Here is a 15,416-nt window from a genome sequence, read left to right as displayed (position 1 = left end):
TTATTTGCCTCTCGTTTGACAACCGCCACAAAACCAACCCCTGAAACCCGGTGGTTGCTTACCCCTTCTCACTCTCCCCCTCTCTTCTCCTCCTACGCATTAATTTCTCCCCTTTTTCCTCCTAACTTCTTCTTGTTGCGGATTGTGTTTCTAGATTTTCTTGCTCCGAAAATAAAATATGTAATGATATAGACCTGGAAGCAATACCAGGGTCGTCTTCTTCGTCGTCGTGGTCGTAGTCGTGTGTCGTCCTTGGATTTAGATGCGGAGATTCCTGGAATTCTTAGGCTTTCTTCATCGTTAATCTGATTAGAGTTCCAGATTCCTCGTTTTCCCTGCAATTTTTTTCTATTTTGAGTAAGAATTCGGGAAAGTTTGGGCAGAAAAGAACATGGGCTACTTGAACTCTGTTCTTCCGAGTACCAGCGGAGCTCAGGCTGATGGCTTTATTGTTAGCGGTGGAGGCCTCAGGTTTTCTTCTTTTTCCTCCTCCTCTTCATCTTTTTCTTCTTTTTTTTTTCGAAAAAAAAAGAATCATTTATAGTCTTGCTTTTATGCGATCTACTCGTTGTTATATCTTATCCTCTTCTCTTGTTTAATTCTGCAAAATTTGAGGATAGCTATTTCTCGTTCTACATTTTCTTGTAGCAATAAAATTATGGGTAAATTTTTGTACAATTATTCAGTTCTTTTTCGGAGTTTTTTTGGGAGAACATTTAAAGAAGAATTCAGGTATTCCTCCGCCCATGCCTCATAGGGCCATATTTTCTCAGTGAATTCTCATCTCTTTCCATGGAAGTTCATTCTCCAAAAAGATCATCCTCACTTCCAAATCTTGTCTGGGAATTATGTATTAATGCATAACTGTTGGAATGAACTTCTCCGAATATGCTACAAACATAGTGTACGGTCCTTCCCTTAAATTCATTTGCAAATAGGTGAATGATAAATTAGAGATGCGTGTTATGTACAGCTTGTTGTTTATTTTGGACTTTCTCTCCATTAGATTGTTATATGATTGCTGGATGGTTTGAAATTGGGTCAGATTGACGTTGAGATGCATGCTTATCAAATTCTCATATTTGTGGCTCTGTCATTTGACGTTTGGTGTGTGAATAATCGCAGTCACAACGGGAAGTTCAGCTATGGATATGCAAGCTCTCCAGGGAAAAGATCGTCAATGGAGGACTTTTATGAAACCAGAATTGATGGTGTTGATGGAGAGACTGTTGGTTTATTCGGAGTTTTTGATGGTAATGAGTTGTTTTGCCTCACTAACAAGTTGATCTGAGTTTCAGTCTGATCCTTTTTTTTTTAAATCCTATGATCATTGACCAATTTTTCTTTTGGTTGACATGATGTGCGCTGCTCTCCCTAGTTCTTTAACAAATAAAATTCCAAGCAACAAAGTTTGTAATTTTCTATTTCTTGTTTAACTATGCTTTCTCTGAAGGCTGTGAGCATAGTTATCCAGTGCTTATCCTTTTTCCGTAACTTCACACAGTTATGATTGTAATTTTAGGTCATGGTGGAGCTCGAGCAGCTGAGTATGTTAAACAGCACCTCTTCAGCAATTTGATCAATCACCCCAAGTTCATTAGTGATACAAAGTCAGCAATAGGTGCTCTTCCTTTCCACATCTAAAAAAAATAGAGTACTTTTGTGTAAGGATTTCAACACCATTCATTGCAAGGTTCCTAGCATTTGCAATCAAAACAGACCAGAAATTGAATTCTAAGATTATTTGTCTAAAACAGTAAGAAAATAGGATGTAGAATATAGACTGTAACCGATATTACTGGTAAAGTCGTCATTGTAATTTTGCATATTACATTCTGTTTTTATATGTTTGGAACAATACATAATTATTTTCTTAGAGATTTTTTCTTTTGGTTGAATTTTCCCAAAATTCTTATAAAATAAAACTATTATATGGAAGGCATTCTTCTTTTGCTTTTTCCTCTGGATGAAGTTACTGATACCTTCCTATTTTTGCAGCTGATGCATACAACCATACAGACTCAGAGTTTTTGAAATCTGAGAAAAATCAGAATCGTGATGCTGGGTCAACTGCTTCAACTGCTATTCTTGTTGGTGATCGCTTGCTAGTTGCGAATGTGGGTGACTCCAGGGCTGTTATTTGTCGGGGAGGAAATGGTGAGTACTGATCGCTCCAATTTCAGTCATTTGATAGGATTCCATAATTAATTTGCATGAGAACAACCAATAAATTATGTGATACAAATGTAGAAATTGCCTGAATCTTTTGACAATGTGCTTTCTTAACCATATCTCTCTGTCTGCAAGCAGGTGCCTGCATGCATGAGTGTCTGTGTGCATGTGCACACGCATACCCATGTGAATAAGTGTGTGCACATATGCATATGCAAAGGTGCCTGCATGTGCTTGCACAAGTATCTATATCTATCCATGAAAGAGAGGTTGTTCCTGATGCATACCTTGGGGTGTGGGCCCATAATTTTGCTGTGGGCGAATATATCTAAAACTTTGACTTTGTGGATCCAAATCTGCAGCTCTTCATGCTTGTGTTTCCAATAAAGAGTTTATGAATTATGAAAATGAAAACTGTGATTGATGATGTGACAGTATGTTTGCAACATACAAGTAGTTGACTGTTGTTTACAATTAATTGATGTCTCTGTTATATGAATTAGTAATGCTTAAATGCATACCATGAGTTATGTAGAACATCAAGTGCAGGAATCAATAAGTATGTAATCAATTTACCCTTTGTTCTTGCATATCTCTGTGATGTGGACCTGTAGTTGCTGAGTTGGGAGAAGTAATAGGACATGTTTGATGTTCTCAGATGTAGTTCATGACCTAGCTTTGCTGTTGATGTTGACAGTAAAGTATCTGGAAGTGTTTTATATAGTTCTATTACCTATTGCTTGGGGAATTATTTTATTGTCATAGGATAATGTGTCACAACAACTGAAATGAATAGTATTGCCTCAGATGATCTTATATTTTGCTCTAGAATAGGAATAGTGAGCACCAACTGTTACAAGCTGAGCGTGTGCATTGAATGGAAAGTCTGGTGTTTATAGTGTCGGAGAACGGTTTTTCTTATGAGCCCTATTCAAAGATAGAGAATATTCTAAATATCTGTTACACCAATTTTAGTAGAAAATGTGTCAATATTCCGTTTTGTTGATGGCATGAGTGGATATTCATTTAATTATGTGGCATATCATGTTATGTATGCCCAAAGGAAGCAAATTTCTCTTCGTGAATCCTTCAATTTTTCTTACCCTTGGATGTCTTGCTGAATTTGACAAGGGATGTGTCCAACTATTGGAAATCTATATTGACGACACTGAATCTGTCATTCGCTCCCTCTCCTTGAATTTTTCTTTTATACGCACACATAGAGGTGGACTAGAATTCGGTTGACTGAATTTCAAGTTAGATCTCGTGAGTTCTAACCGGATGATTGGGGCTTAATACTGGTAATCTGTGCCATTAGATGTATCTACGATCTGTAAATTACTTACACACGAAAAATCATATGATTTGGCTAGGAGTCCCCAAATCATATGATTTTTTGTGTGTGAGTAGTATAGAGGCAGTAGATCACATTTAACGGCTTGAATTATTGATGTCAAACCTCCATCGTCGGGTCAAGGATTGAATCTGACCTGAAATCTGGTCAACCATATTCTACTCCATAATATACACAGTCAATGTATGGCATCCAAGCCATTTACAAGATAGATGAGCATCTATGCGCAAATGAGCATCTATTGTTGGCTGTCACGTGACTAAATGTCAGCTATTATAGAGCATGAGCTTCTTATGCTTAACTAGTAAGTATTTCAATTAATATCCATGTGCATCTGAAGTTGTGACTGTCACAAAGAATTACTTCTTGAAGCTGCTGATTGGCTCTGATGCCATTGCTATATGAATGTTTCTGTGTGAAGTGATCCTGGTGTTGGTTTCATGGGAAAGCAATACATAGAAGAAAAACAAAATAACCAATTTAGGAGTGCATTTGTGCCCATGGAAAGAAAGCTTCATATTGGATGTCCTTTCTTTTTATTTTGTAATGAAAATAACTGCTCCATTATATAGTAGATAGATTTTTGTTGCACAACCTTATGATCAACTACTTCCATCTTTCTATAACAGGTAATTCTCTATTATATGATTGCATTTCTTTACCTAGAAATGTCCTACCAATTCATTTGGTAAGACACGTAGATGATTTTATGAGATCCTCACATACTTTTAAGTTGCTGGATATACAATAACTTTAGAACAAGCAGATAATTATTGTTCCCATGGATCATTTCATTATGAGAGTTAAAAAAAATTAGAAGCTTGTACTTTTGCCATGAGACCTTCCTCAGTGTGATGATGTATTTGATATTTGCAGCTATAGCCGTTTCACGGGATCACAAACCTGACCAGACAGATGAACGACAACGAATTGAGGATGCTGGGGGATTCGTGATGTGGGCTGGTAATTTGCTGGCTTCTTTAATGGGTACTTTTCCCATGGATTGAGCTGTTTTATATATGACTATTAATAACATGTATCCACAGGAACATGGCGGGTTGGTGGTGTTCTCGCTGTTTCACGTGCATTTGGTGATAGACTTTTAAAACAGTTTGTTGTTGCTGATCCAGAAATTCAGGTACTTTCATGACACTGCAGTCAGTGAAGAGATCTTCTGTTCCAGTTTGCTCAAGAGTTGGATAGTTCTCTTCAAGAGCAATCTCCATGCATAATTTTTTTCAAGATGAATTTTACTCTTGAAGTGCATTGGTGAAGTTGATTTCCATAGTCAGAGTTCTAAGAAGAGTCTCAAGTTTGAGTGCTCCAATGTTGGCTGACACCCAATTATTGTGGAAATGCAGGAAGAGGTGGTTGATGGTTCTCTAGAATTCCTCATCCTTGCAAGTGATGGACTATGGGATGTTGTCTCAAATGAGGTATTCAGATATATTCTGATCTGGGTTGATGTTGCCCATGATTCTATTGCTTTCTTAAAGCTGAATATCCCTTGATGTTTCATCATTTAAGGAGGCTGTTGGGATTATTAAACCCATTGAAGACCCGGAACAGGCAGCAAGGATACTGATGCAGGAAGCTTATCAAAGAGGAAGTGCAGACAATATTACATGCGTTGTAGTGCGATTCCTAGCCAGCCAGATTAACAATACGCAGGAAGGAAAGCAATAGAAAGGTCACTATTGGCTTTCGTCTGTAGATCCCTAATGCCTGCAACTAATGTGAGGTTGGAGTGGAGTTGCATCACTGCTCAAACAACCTGCAGAGAATCTAGTCTTAAGGTAGAATTCGGCTTGATGTCAAACTATAGTATCGTTTTCTCAGAAGTCCGTATCTGTTTATTCTATGTCCTTATCATGTCTAACCTACTCAATTGTGTGAAAAGCATGATTCTGTTGCACGAATTTGTAAGACTAAGGTCAGCTATTTATTGTAGCTAAACATTTGATGTTTGCATGCTTATATGCAGGGAATTTGTCGGGTTATTTTTAGAGTAACAATCATAAATCACGACTAGTAATAACTTCATGCCGTGTGCCAATGTTGAATCAATTCCCTGTTGAAAATAACTGTCCATGGCAAAGATAATTACAGTCCATAGGCTTGCTTGTATGACTAAACGTATTCTTCCTTTTGCCTTTATCCTGATGCTGTCAGGTAAATGCTATGTCAGAAAGTGGGTGAAGTTCAAGGTGAACTCCTGTTAATGGGTGAAGTTCCAGTTAAAGGGCACGGTACCCTAATTTTTCCGACAGATTGTTCGTCCTTTCTCATGCTGTCAAAACCAGAATAGATGTTGGACCAAATTAAGTCCATTTTGATCCGGCGGGGTTTAACTGGCATGGCTATGATATTGGTTGGGTGATATATACCTAATGAGTATATTGTCCATGTAAATCCAAAAGACTTTCATGACAGAAAAATTCTTAACTAACTCAGAAAGTGGTGTGTATTGTCATTGCTTCCTTTTGAATTGGCATCATAAAGTGTGCTATTAAATGCAGCAAAGTGATTGGTGCAAGGCACCTGAGTGACTTTTGGAGTGATCTTTCCAAGTTACAATAGCATTGCTCGCTGTTATTTGTTTGATTAGAATGTTATTTTGCTACTCATTTAATTAGAATAATATTTTCTAAATCCAAATCTCCATGTCAGATCAAGAAAGATATTTAATTATGTCGACATGTTGCTGTTATGTTAACTGTTATTGTATGTCATTTTGTGTTGTAACAGCTACTGATGGTACTTGGTAGTGATAACTGATAACAGCTATCCTTTTTTTTTTTTCCTCCATAAACCAAGCATATGGCTGTTTTATGATAATGTATTTGGCTAATCTCCTAATATCACTGTAATACACTTTGGTTTATGTGTATGTATGTATATTATCACGGCAGAAGAACAGCGGTGGAGTTGAAAGGGGAATGTGGAGGGATGGTAAATGCTTTTCTGGAGGTTCGACTCTCAGAGTCTCACCTATATATCAAGAAGAAATAAATATCCAAATTTTCTAGCTCCAGAAGGCTCCAAAAAAATTGGAAACCCAGGCCGTATCTTTTGTGGAATTTAATCAAATTTTCTCTTTGCTAGAAAAAGTAAAAACTAATACGATCATATGCAGGGAGGATTGAGATGGCCAACAGATCAGGATAACCTATCCTTCATGGAGGAGAAAATTCTGAAGGGACTTGCTGCTTGTCTCTCTACATCTTTTCGAGTCAATATTTTTGGAGTTTGATTTGCTACATTAGTTTAAATGAGCCTTCTTCCATGGGATTTGGCAGCTACAAAGAATTGCATAAGAGATTAAAGGGTGCAATTGTCAAATATTTTGTATCCTTTTGGAAATCTTTAACCTGGGAGATATGCTGAGATGTATGAACTCCTAGCCAAGTTTTACCCGTACCTTTTCATCCATGGAAAAGAAAAGATTTAGATTGGCTCTGATCAGCTTAATACACATTATGCTTTCTAAACCTTTAAGATTACTGGCTGCAGCCAAATCAAGATGTGGCAAACCGCTTGGCTATTTCGTCCAAAATCTCCTGGGCTCTCGTGATGTATTTGACATTCCACTACATGACGTTGCAGATGGGCAGAAGTTGGAGGAGCGGAAGGCCTAAGAGATGCCATAGGCAGAGGTCGAGGGAGGAGGAGATGCAGCGAAAGAGGCTGAGAGGAAGCTGAAAACGGAGGAAAGCAACCACTGACGTATCAAAAATCTGAGTATGTAAATGGGGATGGGGCACTGTGAAGGATGCGAACCGGCAATTGTTTGGGAGTCCGTGGATCCTTCCAAGTTAGGGAAGAAGTGAAGGATAAATTTTACCAGAGATGGGGTCACCTTTGGAATTGTTGGGTCCAAGTCCAGACCTAGAACTGCACGATTGATAGTGAACTGCACTCTTCTAATGTGTTTTGTCTCTCCAAGAATATTGTACCAAGATGGTAGCACAGTTGGAATGGAGCTTTGTTTCCACCGGAGTGGCCCAGATTCGAAATGTGCGGACGTTGATTAAATTTGGAGACCGGATGCCCCACGCCTGGATGCTTTCGGTGGAAGATCGGGAAGGGTACACGAAAACTTGCGGCCTGCATCAAACATTCTCTGATGGAAGGAAAGCCCAGTGGGGACTACTACGTGGGTGAGGTTTTCCTTCCACCCCACCCCCCCCCCCCCATTTTCTTCCAAAAAAAAAAAAAGGGGGAGAAGCAAGTGTAATATGAAAAAACCGGGAGATTATGAAGTTTATCTGGAAGCTTTATTTTTAACATACTATATTTTTTTGCGAGAAAATTATGATAAAGTATCTTTAGCAATACGAGTAGTATAATCAATTCAAAGTTTACTAGAAAAAATTATTATCCAATTATGGTCCTAATTCCAGGATCCTGGAAGAGTCGGACCTGATCTTCACTATTTATTCACATGAAACAGCTATTATAGGTTGCACTATTGTGTGAGCCCAAGTCTGTGGCCCTCTTTGAAGAAATTCTAAGGATCGGTTCCCCTTATTTAAAAATGATATGGTTCCTTCCGAGCCACTCATGTTTATCGGAAGGCGAACAGTGCAGCTGACTGGGTGGCCTCCTATGTGGCGCATCACTTTGGTGGATTTCTCTGGGTGAACCAAGGAGATGTTCCTTATTCTTTTCACCATCTTTTTTTTTTGATTTTGTTGGTTGCTCTCATGTGCGTGCCGTGTGAGACGCCGATGTACCCCCCCCCCCCCCCCCCCCCCCCCATAAAAAAAAAAAGAAGGCTGTGCATTGCAGCAATTAAAGAGTTGACACATGACCCTCTAGTTGGTAACTTAATATTGCTCGATGTATCTGCACTACTGTCAGCAATCTTTATAACATTGCACACTAGGATACATTTAACTAAGCTGAAACAGGCATGCATGCCATCTAGACTGGTCTGAGGTCGGCAGTTGCGCATCTAGGTCTTGTGCCAAGTCCCATAATCCCATTAGGATAGAACTGACTTAACGTTCAAAACTGAACTCAGATTATTGCCTTGAACTGCAACCTACTAAAAGGTTATGAAATTTCACTCTTTCTTATCCAAACAAAACAACAAAAAGGAAAGGAAAATAACCAAAGAATGCTTCCTCTTTTTTAGCCACGATACTGAGTGTAAAGACAGAAAAAGGACAAAGGCATCATTACTAAACATTGTTTCGCTATTCTGGGGTTGTAGTGAAGACTGGTGCACTCCAAAATTGTGAAGACCTCATTGAAGAAAATCAATGAGGTTCTATGGGTCGGCATTTATAAAGATCTAACAGAAGTATATATTAGAAGGCCAAAATGAAGAAGATCCTAAGCTGCAGTTTAAATTTGAAGCACTAAGATTAGGCCAAAAGCTCATTCTTTATTCAAAATCCCAGCAAATCACTAATTATGCATCCTGATCATGTAACTGATGGTGCATTACAATTTTTCTGCTTTTGTATTGGGCAGCGAGAGTACAATTTCACTAAATTTGTAGCCCACAGAACTGATCATGTGCTCATTGATGCAGATTAAAAGGTATGCAAAGAGGATAACAAGTTGGATGCTTAGTTAATGTTTTGTGGATGAGAAGAACATCTAACGCAAACAGAATTTTTCTTATTACTGCTGCTTCAATTGTTTGTGAACATACAATAAAAATAGAATTTAAGATACAGATAAACCTTGCAAATGAAACCTAATACATCACAGCATGTACTGCAAGCAGATGAAATGGAACTCATGTTATTAATCTGTTATATAAGCTTCTACTGAACAAACAAATAATTGTCAGCATTCATACATTAAGTATCATCTCTGTCTACCATATTAACCCACAGTGCAGGCTAATGCAGGAGAAATGAATAATTTTCAGCATTTATACATTAAGTATCATCTGTACATCTCTGAGAATCATATTAATCCACATAAGAAACCAAATATAGCACTTACTCGGAGAAATGAATAATTTTCAGCATTTATACATTATCATCTGTACATCTCTGAGAATCATATTGATCCACCTAAGAAACCAAATTTAGCACTTACTCTACAACAAGGTAACTGAGAAATGACAACACATTGCAGAAACCTCACTTTCAGTGTGTTATGGACTGATCAAAAAGAAAGATTACACCCAACAAAGTATACAACATTCATACAAAGTTGAAGCAATAGTTTTTTCCAGAAACATATGCCCAAAGTGGACTGACCACAGAGAACAAATAGAGCATGCATCATATAATTTAATAACACACCATACCTCGTTAATTTACTGCTTAGTTTTAAAGGTCACGTACCTTTACATGCTCCAAGGTGCTGTATGGGTTGCTGAAGCAATGGTAGTTCAGTTGCCTGGTACTTGCACTTGGAAAAAATGATTCTCCTCAGCCTTCTTTCATCAATGAAAAGTAAAGCATTGCAGAAAATTTACAAATTGCATTTCAGAAGTTGCTCTATTGTAACCTGGGTGCCACATGTTCAAAATATGGAAATAGCCTCTCCATATGTAGGGTAAAGCTGCGTATATCTGATCCTTCCCAGACTCCACAACAGTAGGAGTCTCGTGCACCGAGACACCCTAGTAACACTGTATTAAAGTGCAATAGATTCCTTCAACAAGAAGCTTCTATCACCATTAGTATTATTTTCATCATTTTCCTGCTCTTTGATAATTCCTAGAGACTTCTTGCTCCAAACTCCACATATCTTATAGTCCCAAACAATCTCTGATATTGCATCCTGAGGCGATCTCAATTCATTCCGATTCACTGACTTATGCAGTTCGCAAAAGAATTTCGGATCTCGCAGCCTAACATATTCATGCAATATCCGCTCATGGTCAGGTACCCAGTTCCTAGGGAATGGGGTATAATCACATGATGGAATCAATGACATGTGCGAAAACTGAACACCCTCGATGGCATCAACAAGCCCCATCCTCAAAAGATCAGAATACTCTGGTGCATCATTCCTCGCACTCTCTCTCAATGGGTGGCTGAGGTCACGGGAGGCAATCTTGTACACCTTGGCACGAGACTTCAGCCTATACCTTGCAGCATAGAGCTTAGCCAGAGAGCTCCTAATCACATACGCACAAAAGCCGACTACTTTCTTCCGGTTATCTGCATATCTATACCAATCCGCCATGGTCTCGAGGAACTTGTTCATCTGAGAATTGGTATGGGCCTGGCCGGCATAAAGCATCGGCGTGCAAGGCAGCGGCTCCGGGTCCTTATCCCCCTTGACGAGCTCGAGATGCCTGAACCGGCTGATGCAACGCTGCAAGCTTGCAGTCACAGAAAGCAATGTCCCGACACCTTTCTCGCTTACGATCGTCCCTCCTGTTGCTGTGTAACGCAATGTAGGGTGCATCACCCGCCGGCAGATCACGTGATCCAAGAACTCGATCCCTCTTGTTATGTGCTCGATCTCTATGTTTGAATTCTCCAACCTCAGTCCATACTTGCTTTCACAGAACTCAATCAAATCCTTTCGTAACTCCACCGCATCCTCCCTCGGTCCACGAATTCCGATCAAAAGGTGGGACCCATAGCGAATGCAATCCATCCTCCTCGTCTTCTCCCTCCCGCTCGTGGGAACGAATTCCGGCCAGGCAGGGTTGTGGCAGTCGTCGGCGATCGAATCCGTCCAAATGGAGTCGAGCTTCGATGGACGAAAGTACCTTGCTATCCGATCTTCCATCCAAGTGTCCAATTCGGTGAGGCATACATTGACAAGCAAAGGGCTGAGGATCCTGCAGTGCCCGTAGTTGGGGACCCTGGCGGCTTCGTCGGGGGCGAAGCCAAAGAAAGCCCTCAGCCAGTAGGGATCGGGCTTGGGCTCGTCCTCCTTCAAAACCTTCTTCTTCCTGCTCTTCCGCAGCATCTTCCGCTTCATCCTCTTCTTGGCCAATCTGTCGACCGCCTCATCGGCTGGCGACGACCCGACCCTCACGGGTTGCCTCAAGGCGGATTTGATCAAGCCCAGAATTTTCCGATCGGAGACGCCTTTCTTCAAGCAGGAGATGATGACGCCGGGGCTGAAGTTATCGGAGACGGCGGAGAGATCGGCCTTGAGGAACCAGAGGTAGCCAGCGAAGTTGGAGCGGATGGTGCGGAGGACGGTGTGGGCGCTGCGGCCGGGGCGGAAGGCGTGGGACCTGGGGGAGAAGCGGGGCTCGAAGACGGGCTCGAGAAGGAGGAGGAGGAGCTCCTGGAGGACACGGTCCTGGAAGGGGGGAGGGGCGGAGGCGAGGAGGGCGAGGAACTTGCGGCGGGAGATGGGGCGGGTGGAGGGGGGCTCGGCAGGGGAGCGGAGGAGGAGGTGGGTGGAGGCCCCCCAGGTGTAGTTCGGCGATAGTGCGGCGCGCTGGAGGGCGAGGAGGGAGCGGAGGTGGGGGAGGTGGATGGCGTTCTTGGGGGGGAAGGAGCCGGTGTGGTGGGCGCAGGCGCGCTGGTAGGCGAGCACCCAGAGGTCGAACTTCTTGAGGAAGCCGGTGAGGTTGGGAAAGGGGAGATGGGGGTCTGGGCGAGAGAAGCAGCGGACCCACAGGTCGGAGCACACCTGGATGGGGTCCTCCTTCATCAGGTCGTAGGGGTTGGGAAGCTCCTCTGAAGGCCGTTGTTGGTGTTGCTGGTGACGAGAAACGACGGAGGAGGAGAGGGTGGTGATCCGAAGGGAGAGGAGGAGGTAGTGGGGGAGTGGAAGGAGGGGCTTGAGGGAAAGCATTCCTCCTCCTCTGCCCTCCTCCAAAGGCAGCTCCTTTGTTCGTTTTGGAGGGTCGAAGTTCGATTCTCAGAGATATTTTATCATATATATTTTAGGTATTTTCCCTCATTCGTTTCAGATGCTTCTCCTGCTTGACACAATGCATAGAAGGAATCCCTTGCGCTTCGCGGCGGCCGCCTCTTCCTCCTTCTGATTCGAACACACAGGAGGGCGCTTCCCCCGTCGGGAAGGAGCGGTAGAATGGGGAGCGAACGGGCTGTTGGGTTAGCGTCACGGAGCGATCGGCAATAGAAGCCGACTTTTCTTTTTTTTCCCCCTAAAAACGAATATATAATCAGCAAAAACTAAGTCACACCGCGTCTTAGGCAATTCCTCCTTCTCTATCTATAGAGTGTCTCCTAAGTGGCACGCGACATATACTGCCACCCAGTCCGCTGCCTCGTTGGCCTCTCGATATACATGTTTAACCTGAAAGGCCACTACTACATCACTCACCATATCCCAAATATCTTGAAGTAAAGGGTGTACCCTTCCCCTTGCGCTCGGGTCCTTTTAGACCCAACTGATTACGGTGGTTAAGTCACCCTCCAATATGATCGAGGTAGCCCGAAGCGCTCGCCTGGCATGGCATAATCCGGTCCAGGCCACCTGCAGCTTTGCTCCTGGCACAGAGATGTCAAAGATTTGGCGGCCGTCAGTAGCGACCACCCTAGAACTCGGGCCTCTGATGACGAAGCCTGCTCCTCCTCTCCTGCCGCCCTCCAAGACAGCGCCATCAAAGTTGACTTTGAGGAAATTTGGGAGTGGGGGCTCCCAGGTGAAATACACCCTATGGAGTGCTGCCTGAGCAATATGGGGGCCCTAGGTGTCTCGAGCTATCAAAAGTCCACAATGTAAGTCTGTTTGAATAATCTCAGCTGTCTGTGCTCTGACGCAGTCTACCACGAACCTCAGGGACGCGCCATGCTCTCCAAAAATCCGATCATTCCTCACCAGCCAAATCTAATAGGCTATGCAAGTCGCTCCTATGGCCACCCGACGTATATGAGGTATACCAGTCCAATGCCAGATAGTCTGTAGAAAAGTGTCTCTCCCACTCCAAGTCTCCTGCAGTACTACAGCAAGTGTCTAGGCCCTCCTCGCCCACCCACACTAGAACAACGGATGATCCACTGTCTCATCTACCCGGCACTCCAAGCACTAGGAGGAAATGCTCAGTCCTCGTCTACTCAGCACCGCTCTCGTCGGCAAGCGCTCTCAGGCTACCTTCCATAGAAATAAGGCAACCCTAGGGTGGAGTCCAAATCTCCAAATCCAGCCACAATCCAGGCCCGACACGTGGTCCCACTGGAGGGTCCGGGAGACATCCCCAACCCTAACATTAGCTCTGCATGACATGCTCCATACTCTGACATCCGGGTCCACGGCTTGTGCGACCGGTAGCGAGCAGATCCGATCAGCTAATTGCTCACAAAACAGCTGGCTGAGCCTGGCACCATCCCATTCCGCCTCCCCTGGGACAAGGAAGTCACACACCCGCAGTCCGCCCACCTCCGCATTGAACGTAGTTGGCTAGAGTCGCAAAGAAAGTGTATTCACCCATGGATCCTCCATCACATTGATACTCCGTCCGTCGCCAATCAGCCACCTCGTGTTCGCCTCTGCCAGCGGTAAATGCCTCTTGATCTCCCGCCACATGTAAAAACATCTACATCTCCGACTACCCAGGGTTGCCCCCTCAGTTCTCCCACAACCATATCTCGCTGCCATGACCTGGCACCAGAAACCCTGTGGCTCTAGGATGAACCTCACTGCATGCCGAGCAAAAAGCACCTCGCGCCTCTCGAGAAGGGATTGCACCCCCAAACTTTCCTCACTAAACGGCAGATAGACTCGCTCCAAGCCACTAGATGTACCCCATGGCCCCCTCCCTATGAGCCCCACAGAAAGCTTTAAAACAACTGCTCAATCCCCCTCAGGACAATCTTTGGGAGCACAATATTAGCCATAAGATAAACCGGCATAGAACACAGCACAGACCTGACTAGCATCACACGGCCCATCATGGATAGAGAGGACACCCTCTAGCCCTCCAATCTGCCTTGCACTCGCTGCACCAGGCTCATGCACCCCGCTGCCCTCAGCCGTCTCCCTGTAATCGAAACTCCCAAGTAACTCCACACACCCTCCTGCTCCTGCACCTCCAATATCGTCCTGATCTCCTGCCGCATCCTCCGCTCTATGCTCAAACTAAAGTAGATAGCAGATTTTTGAAGATTCACCCTCTATCCGGAGGCCACACAGTAAGCTACCAACACCTGCTTAAGAGCTCGGGCGTCCCTCGCCCTCACCCTAACCAATAGAAGGCAATCATCTGCAAATAGAAGATGGGATATAGGGTGAGAGCCAGGAGCTGGCACATAGGCTGCTAGTTCTTGACTCCCGCAAGCTGCCCGCAAAGCACGGAAAAGCACGTCAAAACAGATAATGAAGAGGCATGGGGGAAAAGAACAATTCTTATGAAGGCCCATGATGGACTGAAAGAACGGCGACAGTGTCCCATTGATCAGGATGGAGAACCTCGGCCCCTGCACACAGCCCAGCACCCAGTCTATCCATGTCTCATGAAATCCAAAACTCTCCAATGCATACCTGACGAAGCTCCATCGGATCCTGTCATAGGCTTGCTCCATGTCCAGTTTGACTGCCATCAAGCTCCGCCTCTTCGAAGCTCGTTGTAAGTCCCACATCATTTTCTGAGCCAGCAGGACATTGTCGGAAATGTTCCTGCCCCTTACGAAAGCCCTCTATTCTTGACAAATGATACATGGTAACAAAGGTTTCATCCTCCCCACCATAATCCTCGCCACCACTTTATACAAGGTGGTGCATAAATTAATAGGCCTGAAATGGCTTGGCTCTAAGGCGTCCTGGCGCTTCGGTATCAGGATGATGTACGTAGCCTTCCAATCATCGGTCATCTCTGTCCGAGTGAAGAACAACTGGATGACCTCCACTACTGCTATCCGGACAATGCTCCAACACGCGAAAGAAGAATTGAGGAAAACCATCTGGTTTGGGGGCCTTGTCATCAGCTAGGGCCCATACCGTCTTCTGTACCTCCATCTTCGATACTAGCCGAATCAGG

General features: G+C 43.5%; 2 protein-coding genes across 3 annotated transcripts; one reads left to right on the top strand and one right to left on the bottom strand.

Annotated features, from left to right (window-relative positions):
• LOC103701512 (probable protein phosphatase 2C 59) lies at positions 1–6,075 on the top strand. Of its 2 annotated transcripts, XR_003384580.2 has the most exons (9): positions 1–471; positions 1,126–1,253; positions 1,523–1,621; positions 1,999–2,157; positions 4,403–4,489; positions 4,573–4,664; positions 4,888–4,962; positions 5,054–5,322; positions 5,699–6,075. XR_003384580.2 is itself a non-coding variant. In XM_008783587.4 (8 exons), the coding sequence occupies exons 1-8, from the start codon at positions 392–394 to the stop codon at positions 5,210–5,212; spliced, it is 879 nt and encodes a 292-aa protein (XP_008781809.1). In that variant the 5' UTR covers positions 1–391; the 3' UTR covers positions 5,213–5,569. The 2 variants fall into 2 exon arrangements, 1 of the variants encoding a protein (XP_008781809.1); XM_008783587.4 differs by lacking the exon at positions 5,699–6,075 and having other exon boundaries at positions 5,054–5,569.
• A 3,393-nt stretch (positions 6,076–9,468) lies between these two features.
• On the bottom strand, positions 9,469–12,565 carry LOC103701584 (nuclear intron maturase 1, mitochondrial). Its single transcript, XM_008783704.4, has one exon. It carries the CDS (start codon positions 12,266–12,268, stop codon positions 10,133–10,135), a length of 2,136 nt encoding a protein of 711 aa, XP_008781926.2. The 5' UTR covers positions 12,269–12,565; the 3' UTR covers positions 9,469–10,132.
• Positions 12,566–15,416: the final 2,851 nt, after the last annotated feature.

This window comes from Phoenix dactylifera, chromosome 1, assembly GCF_009389715.1.
Source record: "Phoenix dactylifera cultivar Barhee BC4 chromosome 1, palm_55x_up_171113_PBpolish2nd_filt_p, whole genome shotgun sequence".
NCBI lineage: Eukaryota > Viridiplantae > Streptophyta > Magnoliopsida > Arecales > Arecaceae > Phoenix > Phoenix dactylifera.
Note: the sequence above shows the minus strand (reverse complement) of the source record. Positions and strands in the feature narration are given on the sequence as shown.

What these genes read in the sequence shown, in the direction of transcription:
- LOC103701584 (XM_008783704.4), bottom strand. Translation starts at nt 12,268, where the DNA reads ATGCTTTCCCTCAAGCCCCTCCTTCCACTCCCCCACTACCTCCTCCTC.
- LOC103701512 (XM_008783587.4), top strand. Translation starts at nt 392, where the DNA reads ATGGGCTACTTGAACTCTGTTCTTCCGAGTACCAGCGGAGCTCAGGCT. An exon ending in TATTTGTCGGGGAGGAAATG is followed by an intron (nt 2,158 to 4,402) that starts GTGAGTACTGAT and finishes TGATATTTGCAG; the next exon opens with CTATAGCCGTTTCACGGGAT. An exon ending in GGGATGTTGTCTCAAATGAG is followed by an intron (nt 4,963 to 5,053) that starts GTATTCAGATAT and finishes TCATCATTTAAG; the next exon opens with GAGGCTGTTGGGATTATTAA.